The sequence below is a fragment of the Salminus brasiliensis genome, chromosome 8 (assembly GCF_030463535.1).
Source record: "Salminus brasiliensis chromosome 8, fSalBra1.hap2, whole genome shotgun sequence".
In the NCBI taxonomy this organism is placed as follows: domain Eukaryota; kingdom Metazoa; phylum Chordata; class Actinopteri; order Characiformes; family Bryconidae; genus Salminus; species Salminus brasiliensis.
Window position 1 is genome coordinate 8,747,255 of NC_132885.1, and position 14,841 is coordinate 8,762,095.

Genomic DNA, 14,841 nt, shown 5'->3' on the forward strand with positions numbered 1-14,841 from the left:
GTGCACACTAGACAACCGACACGTATTTGTCAGGGTCTTTTTTTAAAAATATTATTTTATATTATATTATTTCTTATATTAAATGCTTTGACATCTGAGATCACTAATACTTTTAGTAGTAGTCTATCCTTGCCCTCTTTCTCTGATATTTAAATATTATTTGTTTCAATTTTAAATATTAAACAATAAAAAGGCAGCCTGTCAATATTGATTTTGACCCATGTTTGTATTTTTAGAGATGCATGCATTAATACGTTGCTCTAAAATCACTTAATGTTTATGTGGATGTATGTTTATGTTTGATGCCCTGAACTGATGTTTTATAAAATAATTTGAAATGAAATATTTAAATGAGAGATCACTGATTTCTGAATTCATTCTCCTGATTATATTTTATTCTTGAAGACTGGAGTGAGATAAATCTAAACAGAAAAAAATTGAGATAAAGAATTAAGCCACTTGTTAGACAGTGTTTTGATCATAGTAAGAAAATATAAGAGCTAAGCCTAATTCAAAATGTATTTAGCAAATATATTTTTGCAATGTATGAAAAGTAAATATAAATATATATTTAAAATACATTTCAAAGGAATTTACTAAACATATTTTTATTCAATACATTTTATAAGACACTTATTTTAGTTCAGTTTAAAAGACATAGATATATAAGACATGAAATACATATATATATATAATTAAAAATATATATTTATTCACTGTGTATCAGGCACCTATGAAACTTGTCTTTGACATGGTAAATGTGTATTTGCTAATGCTTAACTGTAAAATATGCTACATATCAGTGATTAATATTTCCCCAAATATTTTAAAAATAGATGTACTGTATAATATATGTGGAATAAAGGCAATATATTCTGAATTGAGTGTGTGAAATGTATTTTGGACTGAAATGTAACATATTTAAAAGGTAAAATCCATTTGTAGTTCAAAAGTCCATATATTTTGTTCAAATGGGAGGAGTTGAATTTTAGAAAGTAGGAAGTCTTGTACTGATTTCAGGCCTGTCTAAAGCAGGTGAACAGAGTCAGATCATGTCAGACTATTTTAATTAGAACATTGCTTTTTGACCTAGGTTATTTTTTAATTTATTTATTTTTATTAATCTTTCATTTAGTGTTTAATACTGATGCGTCCACTTCGAGAGCTTTTCACATGGCTATACAGCCGCTGTTATATTATGCTACTGTTAAATTCTTAAAAATAAATAATAATGGTCAAGTATAGGAGTGTAAAATGAACAATACCCAGAACTGTCCACTAGATGTCCCTGAATACCTTGCATTTGAAAATCACATGGGTTCTGCTTTTCCACCAGTGTTTCATCTCACATTTCACAGGTTTTACTGTTATACTATAAGCTACTAAAGTGTAAAGTCTTATTTTGGCTAATTATATTTCACTAGTCAGGTATTACTGAAACGGAATACTGTGTACTTTCACTTTTTCATCTACTTCTACATCCCTCATTGCTAATATCAAAGACCAGAATTTTCTCTCATCACTTAGTGCACAAAAAAATTAAACATGAATCATCACATAGGTATAGAAGCACATTCCCACTATTTGTTATTGTTATTTCTCATTCCAAATGCATAAAGCATCTGAGAATAATGAGAAAGTATCCCAAAATAACAAGAAAGAATCTCCAAATAACGAGTCTCTAAAAACAGTGAAAAATCTCAAAATCTCAATGAGAAATTTAGTTTAAAAGAATTAATAATGAAGAAATAATAAGATTGTATTCTAGAATAACAATTATGAAAAAACTAATAATGAAATTTTCTGGATTAACGAGTATCTGAAAATATTGATTTAGCATCTCAGAATAATGACCACTGTAATTTACTAAAATAAGTAAATAATAAACTGGTGCTGGGTTTTTTTTTGTTTTTTTTTTTGGCTTCAGGCCAAATTATCCATGGCCAAATTTCTATCACTGTAAAATGAAACCATTTGGTCTCTATAGCACCTAGTGAACCTGCGGTGAATTAAAGGACAAACACTGAGTGACCATGTGCGCTCAGCTTCGTTAAAATAAGAAGCCCTTTGTTGAGAAGACTGGACACTCTGGAGTTGTTGCAGTCTGGAGTCTCGAGTCCTTCATGTTCAGAGTGACTATTCTCTGTACAGGGTTTCAGTGTTGAAGGTGTGTACTCTGTAACTTCATCAGAGTAAACAGAGGGGAGAAGTGGCAGTTATAGGATGTTGGACTGGAAGGAAGAGGAGCTTCAGGCCTTCATGGTCTTCCACTGCAGATGCTGTTATTTCATGAGCTCGTATCTAAATAGCACAGACTCTCAGATCACACAAGAAAGAAATACTGCAACCCTTTTTTATATAAAAAACAAGGATGAAATTTTATTACTTCAGATAGGCTGTAATATCATGATGCCAGGCCTCCAGCCTCCTGTGATATCTCCATATATTTATAGAATTCTACATCTCTTTAACATGGCACAAGTCTTCTCCAGCGCTGGAGCGCAGAAACCAGGTGGCCTTTTTCAATTTTCTGTATTTACAATATTCTGAAGGAAATGTACAAGACTCAGTGGCATTCACGATCTCAACGAGAAGTACGAATACAGCTTTGTTCCCTCTGTAGAAACTAATGTCATCAGATCATTATTTATCATCATTAATATTAATATTATTATTATTTCTTCTTCTGTTTTGTCTTTGTTTGTTTTTTTTACATGTACGAGTTCATCATAGTCATCATCATCATCACTTTCAGTTCACTTGAAGTACACACACACACACATTTCCCCGTCTGATCCTCTAACACAATCCTTTCTGCACGTCGTCCACTGCTTCCTCAAGCCACAGTCACCAGCATCCCCACATAAGAAAATAACCCAACAGCAGTCAGAGTAGATCATACAGCAGATCCTCCATTCACTCACACACACACACACACACACACACACACACACACACACACACACACACACACACACACGTCTACTTCCGTTCTGCTTTTCCATTTATAAAAACACACGTTCCTTCTCTTCCTTCTTTGGCTGTCTTCTCACTTCTCCATCACCCACATTCTCAATCCCTCTTCTCCTGAAAGCAAACACACAGCTCTCAGGTTGCCGCCTGTTTCAGTTGTTGTTATGAGGATCAGTCTGAGCGTCTCTGGGCTCCTCTATACCCAGGAGTCTGGCGAGCCCGGGTACTGCTCGGCTCTGTACGAGGGTCTCCGGGTGGTGGAGTAAAAGTCTACGTAGTTGGTGGTGGATTTGAGTGCGTGGGGCTGAGAGGTGTAATCGGCGGTGGGGTACTGCACAGCCTCATCCAGATAAGGGTCTTCATAGCCTTGAGGAGAGTGCAGATACATCCGATACGGCTCATAGTTCCTCCGGCTCGTCTCATCAGCGTAGTACATGTGCTGCTGGTGACAAACGGCACACAGAGAAAATAATAAACATACAATAAACAAATAAACAAAAAATAAAAGTCAAATGTTTGTGGACACCCCTTCTAATGAATGCATCCAGCTACTTTAAGTTGCACCCATTGCTGACACAGATGTGCAAATGCACACAACACACAGCTTGTCTAGTCCCTGGAGAGAAGTACTGCCAATGGAGCAGGACACTCTGAAGCAGATAAACATGAGCCTACTGGCACCACGCTGCCTAATACCAGGTGTGGGCTAGAGGGATATAAAGCCCCCAGCATTGAGCTGTGGAGCAACTGTGTACTCTGTAATGATGCAAGATGCTCCATTTAATACTTTTGGGATGAGTTGGGGAGATGGGGATGAGGTGGGATGGTACTCATCCAATATTCTGACCTCACTAATACTCTTGCAATCAAATCCTTACAGCAATGGTCCTCCAAAATCTAGTAGAAAGCGTTCTTCCCTGGACAGTAGAGACAGTTACTCCAACATAAGCAGGATAAACTATTTTTTTGATTTCAGAAGAAAGAAGGAATGAGCAGGTGTCCCAATACTTTTGTCTATACAGTGTATCAGCATTAGAAATACATTAGCGATTTCTCGTTAAGCAGTTAGACGTCTGTTGACCTGACTGAACTCAGAAGCTCAGAAACAGGCACAGCAGGGGTACTGTGAGGGGAGCTGAAGGGAGTATTATGGGAGCTGTAATGCAGGCTGGAAGCTTTCTGTGTGTTTTTCTCTTCAGACGTTTTTAGAGCTCTGCCACAGTCTGGCCTGGGGCAAATACCCACCTTTCATTTACACTCTCCCTATTACTTCTCACTCCATCAGCTACTCTGTGTTAGCGTCCACCTGTCATGACTGTGAGCCTGTAGTTCCCTTCTAAAGTAATTACACTATAACAACACAAAATGCATTACAACCCCTCAGAAAACTGTAATACATGTCAAGTCAGCTTTGATCAACACTCTTGAGGTTTGATGCAATTTTCACTTAAAACTGCTGCATAACTCAAGCCATCCCACCTGCAGGGGGGGGCAAGGAGCAAAAAATAAAGGTAAAGGTGCACATATTTGTCACTGTACAGTGTACACTGTACACACACACACACACACACACACACACACACACACACACACTAGTGAACTAGGGGCAGTGAGTACACACCCACCCAGAGCGGTGGGCAGCCAACTTCAGCGCCCGGGGAGCAGAGAGGGTAATCGAATCGAATCCACAACCCTGTTATCGATAGCCCGGCGCTCTAACCGCTGAACCACCACTGCCCCTATACTTGTTCTCACATAATGAAGGCAGTGAGGCTCAGTTGGCATGATCTCCAGTCCTTCATCAGTGGTCAGTTTCAGTTCTCAGCTCATTACTGCTAAAGCCAATTAACATCAAAAGAGTGTCTGAAGCCTTTACTTAGTCGTCTGTCTGACAGAACACCTATACAGCACCTCCATTTTAACCAGTGTATGAATGGGCTCTGTTACACAGATCTTCGGTTATACAGTCACATTCAAAACCTGCCGTCAGACTGTTTAATCAGAGAAGAAAGGCATTAAAGAAGCTGCTGTTACAGTCTGGACTGCTTTCATGACCGGACCAAGTCAGAAGATGTGTAAATAAAACGCATGTGAATGATCGCACTGCGTCGCTGTCCAATGAAAACCATGCATCTCCAAAATGGTGAAATGGGAAAATGGGAAAATGTTTGAACTGTGTCTGGAAGTTACTTTAAAATAAGAGTTTATTCATTTAGAGCATTTCTTTTGGTCTATATGTCGTCATTTACAGCCTGAATTTTGGGGTGGTCAGTCATGTTGGCATTATTTAGGTGTGAATACAGTGTCTATTAAAAGCTCTCACTCCCTTTTTTCCTTTTTATTGTTTTTATAAATGGATTCAAAGCTTATTTTTGGCAAAAATTCACAAAACAGATTTCTCCATAGTGATGTCAACTTAATAAAAATATATAACCTAAATTAAGTGATTGCTTAAATATTCACTGACTGACCTCATTTAACAGAGGTTCAGGCAGCAGGATCTAGTAGTCTCACAATTAGCAAAATGGAGATCGCCTGACTGTTGCAGGGAAAGTGTCTCAAGTGACTGTAGGACAAAGACGCTTGTCAGGAAGGCCCAGTCACTGGTTAATCAGTATTCCTGGCTTCAAATACACCATTAAGACAAAAGAACACTCAAAAGAAAGTCAACGGAGTCAAGTCCATTTTAAATCCATCATTATAAATTGGAGGGAATTTGGCACATGTGTAAATCTGTCTAGAGCAGACCGCCCTCACAAACTGCGTGACAGTGCAAGAAGGAGACTAGTGAGCGAGGCCACCCGGACAAATATGACTACTCTAACACTATGCAACATGGTGGGGGTGGCGGGTCCGTGGTAATGTGCAGTGTTTGGTGTCTGCCAAACATAGCGTTTAGTCTGACGGCCAAAAAGCTCCATTTTGGTCTCATTATCAGACCAAAAAATTAGGTCAGACCTGTTTAATTTAGTCACTTTAAAGGGGGTGAATATTTATGCAACCACTTTAGCTATTTTTGATTGAATTGACATTTCTTTTGTAGTTATTCTTTTGTGTAAAAAACACATGATATGAATATGCTTCCATTAATATAAGCAATAAATAGGGAAACATCCGAGGGGGTGAATACTTTTTATAGGTACTGTTAGATTTTGTGCTGTGGTGCTGCTGGGACTCACCTGGGCTCTCCTTGACTCGTCCCTGCTGGGCGAGGAATAGGAGCTGATATAAAACGGAGATGTTTTTGCCGACCCTAAAAAACAGAAAGTACACTGTGATGAGTTACAGCTATGTGCTGTTTATTGCCATGCACTCACAGAACGGCACCAGAACAAGCTCAAACAGGTCAACGTATTGTCTTTTCAGATCCGGGACTACCCAAGGACTTCTAGTGCCACAGGATAAGGATGTACTGCTCAAATATGATTTTATTTATTATCTAATTTCCTGTAATTGATCCAATTCCATTGATTTAAACTCAAAGGGAAATATTAGGCTATATGTGACTCTTGCAACTCATTTCTCAGATCAATATTAATCTAATCCTAGACAACTAACAAACAACTTCATCTCCTGGCTATTTTTCCTCAGCAGCCACAATGAGTCTCGTGTTCCTTGATGCTCTGAGCAGCCCATTCCTACCTGTGTATGGCGTTTTATGTACACTGTTGTCTCCTTGGTAGTTATAAAATTGCATAGATGACTGTGTCCTCTGGTAATCAGAGCGCTGCTCCTTAATCCCCAGCATGGCTGGAGACGATGTGGAGCTGCCTGCTGCAGAGAAAACACATTACCAGTCACTGATTAAAAACCTACAGGGAGGATTAAACACATTTCCTGAGTCAGTCACAGCTGTTGATAAGGCAGGCTAGACTTCTGGAGGCTGCAAGAGCCTCCAAGATCATTTTCTGGAAACTATAAAGGTACGAAGGCTCTTTCCTAGATTATTCTCCAACTTCTCAAACCTACCTGTCTGGTGGACGGGAGACATCTGAAGCGAGGTGGAGGGCAAAGCAGGCTGGGATTTGAAACGGTCTCGCTCCAGAGTTGACACAGGAGTCAGGAAGTGGTTCTGATTCCAGCCATCCTACAGCAAAAGGGAACAGATTTGAGTCCACAACTCATTCATAATATGCATGTACAATACATGTATACACTATACGGGCAAAAGTATTGGGACACATGCTCATTATTTGTTTCTTCTGAAATCAAGGGTATTAAAAAGTTACTGTCTCTGTCCAGAATAGACCTTCTTAAGCCTTGAGAATTTGATTGCAGTCAGCGACAAGAGCGTTAGTGAGGTCAGGACGTTGGATGACCACCACCACCCCAGCAATATTGGATAGAGAAATTCTTTGCGGAGAACAATTCCACTGCGCCACAGCTCAATGCTGGGGGGCTTTAAACCCCTCTAGCCCACATTTGGCATTAGGCATGGTGCCAATAGGTTGATATTTATCTGCTCCACAGATAAGTCTATTTTCTATTGTTAATACAGGGACTAGATAAGCTGTGCATGTCAGCAGTGTGTGCAACCTGAAGTAGCTAAATGCATCCATTAGAAGGGGTGTCCACAAATATACAGTACTGTGTAAAATCTGTGGTTAGTTTTGTTTTAGGCATCTAAGAACATTATTTAAAAGCATTTATCTCAGCGATAAGAAATCCTAAAGAAAATAGTGAGATCTTGTCGATGAACTGGTCTGAAGAAGAGAGCTCGGTTCCTCCAGGTTTCTCCTGGATGCCCTACAGTCCAGCCAGCACAGCGTGGAGGATGTGTTCAACTCCATCATCATCATCATCAGCAGCAGCTCACCTGATTTACCATCATTAAGCCCTGATTTACCATCAAACCAGGTGTTGATATGAGGAGAACTCTAAATAATGCTAGACTCCATTAGAAGAACTTTGGAGATGTTCTAATGAACACAGTGATGGAGAACCACCACCACTTTCTGTAGGAGTGTTATTAGTATTAATTATAATCTTGGTGTTTTACTGAGTAAATAAACACTTACTGTCCAGATTAGACTAAAACTATTGCACAGCACTGCAATGCATATGGGTAAAAAAAAAAAAAGAGCCTGAGCACTTTAGTATCATGTTCTTACTCACCTTCTTGTAGATGGTGCGCAGGTCTCTGTACTGCCACAGTGTGTTGAGCACCTGAGCTGCAGCCTTCACTACTTTCATAGAGTACCTGCACAAGAGCCCAAAACAGCCCGTTCAATCACCACTTTCAGCTACTGAGCAAGAGCAATTAGCTCCAGCCTGCTAATTCTGACCTCTCCATCCATCAACCATCCCAACCATCATGCCAGAGAACACATGGTGTCTACTGAGCTGTGTGTATGCTCACCTCTCACCGCGTCCCTTAGTGATGTTGACGAGTTTCTCAATGCCACCCGTATCGGCAAGAGCTTTGGCGTTTTCCATGTTCTTACTGGAGACCTCGTGCAGCGTACAGCAAATAGCTGCCACGGTCTCATCAGAGAGAAGAGTGGTGGATCCTCCGGGCAGCCGGTTCACCAGGTCCCGCATCGCATACTTTCCTGTTGTACATACACACAAACCAAGAGGTAATTCAAACTTTATTAATATCCAATTTGAAATTGAACTCCCATCATTTCATTTCATTTCATTTCCAGATCCAAATTAATCTAATGATCATCCCTCCATACCCTAAGGGTCTGTGTACAGGTCTGCACTTCAGCTCCTCACTCCCACAACTACAGAACTTACAGATAAGCAGGTATAATAATGTACATTAGTCACTAATTAGCAAATCCTATGCTAAGCTTACAGTTTAAGGAGTTCACACCCCTTCTATTAATTCAGTATTTTCATGGAGAACCAGTCAAATCTCCATGCCAGCCAGTACTTTACTCATTTGACTTCAACATTACCCAACTGTCACACTAAAGGATGCTGAAAAATGATGAAAACAGCAGTATTACTAAAAAAAAACATGTTTTCTGACCTATCAGCTCCTTGTTTCGGACATCTAGCGCCATGTTCCTGAGTGCCGTGGCTACGGAGCACACTACACGGTCGTTGTCCATCCGCAGCAGCTCCACGAGGATGGGCAGGCCTTTCTCCTTCCGCACTGCTGCACGGATATATGCAGAGAACTACACAAACGTATACAAACACACGCATTGCTGTGAGACAGTGCAGGATCAAGCAACGTACAAAGTAAAAACACAGCAGGCTTTACGTTGCTTTGTGGACGATAATTACGTGAACAGCATTTGTTAAAATATGCTGCGTTTTCCTTCTTAAACAGTAAAACACACTTTGTCAAGATATTCTCAGGTAGTGCTGTATGATCTACATCATTTACTACCTTCCAGTTGCCAGCGGAGAGGTTCTGCAGGGACCCAGCAGCGCCCTCTAGTGTTGCCGGATTGGAGCTTTCAGCCAGCAGGGTGAGATAAGGCTTTACCACAGCAGGGTGCCACAGCATCTCGGCACCTTTAGGAGACTTGGAGAAACCAGGAATTGGCCCGACGCCATCCCACTGAACCACAGCAGCACAGGAAAAACACAAACGCACCCAGTTAGTTAGAGTACATTTATATTATATACAAAGTGCTTAGTCCTTTAAGCACAATTCCCAACTTTTATTATAACCTACTGTTCATACTATTCATCAAATTTCTTTGTTAAATGACCTAACACACGGTACTGTGCAGATGATTTAGGCACCTAAAACCATTCAGTTCAGTGTTTAACCAGTTTTAACCCTGATTTAACATCATTAAGCACTGATTTACCAAACCAGGTGTTGGATGATAACTGTAAGGAATACTACACTCCCATGAGGAGAGCTCATGAATGCAGTGATGTATGAATGTTATTAGCATTTATTCTAATATTAGTGTTTTACTGAGGAAATAAACACTTACTGCAGTTCATTTTAATCTTCACAGTTGTCTAAGATTTTGCACAGTGCTGTACATCAGTGTTTCTTTACCCTGGTCCTTGAAGCACCCCGTTTTGCACATTTATTGCTTTGCCTTCTCCCAACACAGCTGATTCAACTAATCTCTTCATTAAGATGTCCTTTTAGAGTTGCTGTGTGTGTGTTAAAGCAGGGAAACCACTGAAATGTTCAGGGCAAGGTGCCTCCAGGACTGAGGCACTGGTGTTTTTTTTGTTTGTTTTTTTTAATCCTATACAGTCCAAGCTAATTCTAACAAATAAATCTATAAATCTCTCTCATATTGCTTTCCTTCAAACATTAGAGCAGCTTTATTACATCACTTCATAATGCCTTTACTTCAGACTTTTCAATACTTTACAAACATATAACCAAGACACTACATTCATTAGGTAACTCTCATTCAGGCTGTTTCTGTTGGCAGGCTTCAGAGCAGTTTGCCATTAGTAGATGCTGTAGTCTGCACTATATAGGCCACTATGTAGGACACGTCCTGCCCTCTGATGTAACTGCACCTGCAGCAATTCCTGAATCTCTCAAGGCAGTGATTTGCTAGGGCAAATATTTCTGAATATTCTGAATGTCAAACCATCCACCAATAAATAGGCCAAGAAGCCCCAGCCTTATTCAAAATTCTTCAGATGATATGAACAGTGACTGTAACAGCCTGTAATACACTACAAGAAGCATAGGGGGCAATATGGCGTGAATTCTATTAGTAAGGGGTTCAGTAGTCAATATTGCACGAAATTGTCATTTATTTTGGTTCAAAAATAGTATTAATACATAAGTATCAATATTTTTTATTTATTTAAGTAATTATTTAGTTGCTCCATTTATGTAATTAAATAATTCATTGCCCAATTTAACTTAAATTAAATTAAATTAGTAAGTTTTCCATAACTTTTCTGTGGCTATTGATTTGTGCTTTTTACAAATAAATAAAACAATATAGTGACCCAAGTATTGTAATAAATCATATGAAGGGGCCTGAGTGGTTCCCACCCTTACAATAACACCACAAAACTGACTGGATCACTGAGAATACGCTTAAGAGCTCAGCTGCAGTTCTCCGGCTGACCTGCTCCTCCTGGGTGCTCTTCCTCTTTTTCTTTCTTTTCCTCCCCCAGCAGCTATAATCTGCCTCTTTACTAGGAGACTCTGGTCCAAGCAGCCCGTCTATCTCTTGGTTGGCTATCAGGCGCGAGGGTGGCATCTCAAGCTCCAACCGGTATGAGAGATTCCGCAGAGTGCATATACAGTTCTCCACAATCTGAGAGAGAGAGAGAGAGAGAGAGAGCATAATATTTATATATATATATATACCTTACATATCACTTTTTGAAATTAATGTGTGTGTGTGTGTGTGTGTGTGTGTGTGTGTGTGTGTTTCTGAAATGCCCTTTGCTACAAAAGCAAACATTAATTGCACACATTACAAAACTCAACTAGAAAAGTGCATTTCCTGAAGGAAGCAGAATGGCTACGCAGCTTAAATGGTTCCCACTTCCAGGCATTTGCTAGGCTGTTACTATGTGGTCACTAGGGTGAAATTGCTGTTGCTAGGTGGTTTTTATGGTGTTGCTACATGTTTGCTATAGCATTCCAGGTGTTTGCTTTGGTGGTGTTTGGTTAGCCTCTATGGTATCACAGATGGTTGTTAGTGTTGCTAAAAGGTTAAAAGGTATTTCAGGTGCTTGCTAGGCTGTTGCCAAGTGGTTGCTGTGGTATCATGCGATTGGTCGGGTGTCACCGTTGCTACATGGAAATCGTATATGTCAGATCAAAAAGCCGTACACAAGCCAGACACACACCAAACAAGCTAGAGTTGGAACCCTGTTAATATCTTGATAACTGTGAGCCAAACGTGTTATGCAGCAAAGTCCAGAAGAAGAAGGAGAAGACGGCCCAAGAGCAAGGAAAAGGCGGCCCAAGAACAAGAGCAAGGAGAAGGCGGCCCAAGAGCAAGAGCAAGGAGAAGGCGGCCCAAGAGCAAGGAGAAGGCGGCCCAAGAAGAAGAACAAGGAGAAGGCGGCCCAAGAGCAAGGAGAAGGCGTCCCAAGAACAAGAGCAAGGAGAAGGCGGTGGCCCAAGAAGAAGAACAATGAGAAGGCGGTGGCCCAAGAAGAAGAACAAGGAGAAGGCGGTGGCCCAAGAAGAAGAACAAGGAGAAGGCGGTGGCCCAAGAAGAAGAACAAGGAGAAGACGGCCCAAGAACAAGGAAAAGGTGGCCCAAGAGGACAATGACAATCCAAGAAAAAGTCTAATGGCGGCCCAAGATGAAGAAAGAGAAGGCGGCCCAAGAACAAGGAGAAGGCGGCCCATGCAGAAAGTGGCTCTTGTTGATTTACAGTATGGAAACATGATGTAAATAAATAAGAGCCACAGAATAAAGTAAGCACACAGGAGCAGAACCGGACAAAACACTCTGGATTATGCAACAACATCTGGATCCAGTAAAATTTCAGTGTGGAACTAGGCAGTTCATCCCATATTCGCCGGCCTGTACGAGGTATTTGATTAAATAGATGAAAATGACTGACCTGCGTTTGACAAAGACTCATTCCCTCACTGCCCTGCCGTGCCACGGTCTGCCCAGTGGATGTAGCTGTGTAAAAACAGAGGCCAGGCAGAAGCAGTGCTGGCTGACAGCGTGGCCCAGCAGAGCCTGAACAAATGACTTTAATTCAGCCAATCTGAGCGTGCTGGGAGCGAGAGGGACGCAGATCAAACCCAGAGCAGAAATGGAGCCGCATGGCGCCAGCAGCAGTGAGGGAGGAGGATGGGACGCGAGCTGGAATCACACGCTCAGCCTCCCAGCCTGTAAAGTCTAATAACGTACTTAAGGGTATTAAATGCTTTAACTGCAGCATGCTCATTTGGTTAAGCTTAAAGCTCTTAGTGCTTTAGACTGTAACCTACCAGAGGCTCCGAATAAGCTTTTCCACCCAACGTGTGCGTACATTTAAGCAAGTATGGGTGTGTTTGTGTGTGAGTGAAGGTTTGGATTGATCTGGATCACAGCCTGAATGGCTCCTATAATCCGATCTTATTTAAACATACTGTTGCTGGGAAAAACCTTTTATATCCGTTTTTGACATTTTTCACTTTTTGACATGACGTGAATCTGGCAGTTGTTTTTTATGTTGTGTCAAAATTTCATGATGAATGGACCAATAGAAATGCGGCTGAATGACCAACAATAAGATATTTTTACATTAACTTTTTATTATGATTCATTATAGACAACTTGGACATTTGATCTGCATTTAATCAATAAATGGAGATGGAGGTAATATAACTCTAGATGACATAATACATTTTATATTAGTATATATATTGTTAACTCATTAATTATACACATTATATATATTATTAACTAATTAAATGTATTATATAAATATGTTTATATATCATATATTATTATTAACTAATTAAAACCAAATAAATGTCTTAAATGTTATAGAAATTGTATTTTTTTTTTAGAATTCTAAACACTTCCACATTTATTAGTATTGCATTTTACACAGTGTAAAGGTTAGCAAACCAAAAGAATGGAAGATATTAAGGTAAACTGTATTTACATACTATTTTTTAAATAATGTGTACTTTACACTTTTTTTGTTGTGTACAGTTACACAAACTAAATACTCCTAATTCCACTCACTTACATTTCCAAAACCAAATAGCTACTTTTGACTGCTTACATTTTTATTGACACCTTCATAATCTGATGCTTCTCCTCCCTTCATGTGCCATTTTATTTTATTTTATTTTATTTTATTATTTATTTATTAACCACAACCAATTTCCATCAGTGTAAAAATGAAACTGCCCACAACTGTGCTAATTTGTCCTTGTGCGAGGGCTGGTACTGCTCATTAGCTGCAACACATCACATCACACCTCAGCCCACCAAACAAAGTCAACTTCAAATTTACTTGTCACTGTCTTAATGGATCCACTTGCAGTTCTCTGTTGTAAAAACAAATTTACTTTACAAAGTTACTTTACTTTTTACTTTTATTTAATTGAAAATTATATAATTTTTAATTGGTACTTTAAATAAGTATGAATTTGACACAGTGTCAATTTAAGTAAAATAACTGTTACTATGTCGAATTTTACCTTAAAATTCAGCTTTAAAATCATGTTGATGCTCCACTGACTGTAACAAGGGGGCTGTTGTTGTTGCTACTCTGGGCTTAGCAACTAACTAACTAACTGCTAACTGTACTATGTAGCTTTGGAGAAGTGGGCAGGATAACACAATCAAATCCTGTAAAATTACTCTGTCACCTCAGATCCGCCTTGTATATCTCTCCCCCCAGAAAACACATGTTCTTCAGTGGTGGCTTAAAGCGCAAATTACACTCCCTGTCCGTAGGGGGAGCCCAAGAGCGAGAAATGCCAACATTGCTTTAAGTGAAGTTTCTCCATACTTTTTTTAGCCAGAATATCACACAATGCTACCAGTGCTGAAGGAGTGAAGGCTGGCATTAGCGTCCTCCAAGTCACATTAAGTGAGCCATCACCTCTATTTAAACTGTTGCTATTTGGCTGATGTTCATATCCAGAATGATAGCAATGATATCACCAATGACAGCAGCAACCACGGCTGCACCACTGAGGGGCCCATTATGAAAAAAATTAAAACAAGGCAAGGTGTTCCCTGAGTTCCCAGACTCCTGATTAGCAGTGTGTATAAGCTCCATATTCAGAAGTGTGTGTGTGTGTGTGTGTGTGTGTGTGTGTGTGTGTGTGTGTGTGTGTGTGTGTGTGTACCTTGCTGTCGAAGTCAGAGGTGCTGACGCAGGCTTTGATGACGTACAGCAGAGAGTCGACGAGTCCTTCACAGCAGCGCATCTGCTTCCTGGCCTCCTCACCCGCCGAGCTCAGGTTTCTACGGCAACAAGCAAGACGGG

At 40.1% G+C, this 14,841-nt stretch overlaps 1 protein-coding gene across 10 annotated transcripts in view; it reads right to left on the minus strand.

Annotated features, from left to right (window-relative positions):
- Positions 1-2,350: 2,350 nt before the first annotated feature.
- The window catches only part of LOC140560885 (plakophilin-4-like), a 155,881-nt gene continuing 143,390 nt past the window's right edge, over positions 2,351-14,841 (minus strand). For 7 of the 10 annotated variants that reach the window (XM_072685523.1, XM_072685524.1, XM_072685521.1 and 4 more), the window contains 10 exons: positions 14,702-14,819; positions 10,998-11,189; positions 9,320-9,493; positions 8,954-9,104; positions 8,333-8,525; positions 8,089-8,173; positions 6,943-7,060; positions 6,616-6,747; positions 6,153-6,226; positions 2,351-3,415 (listed from right to left, as the gene is read on the minus strand). In XM_072685523.1, the coding sequence (XP_072541624.1) occupies positions 3,170-3,415; positions 6,153-6,226; positions 6,616-6,747; positions 6,943-7,060; positions 8,089-8,173; positions 8,333-8,525; positions 8,954-9,104; positions 9,320-9,493; positions 10,998-11,189; positions 14,702-14,819 (1,483 nt within the window). In that variant the 3' untranslated portion in view covers positions 2,351-3,169. The remainder of the gene's footprint in view (positions 3,416-6,152; positions 6,227-6,615; positions 6,748-6,942; positions 7,061-8,088; positions 8,174-8,332; positions 8,526-8,953; positions 9,105-9,319; positions 9,494-10,997; positions 11,190-14,701; positions 14,820-14,841) is intronic. The other 3 variants (XM_072685518.1, XM_072685522.1, XM_072685517.1) reach the window with 2 other exon arrangements.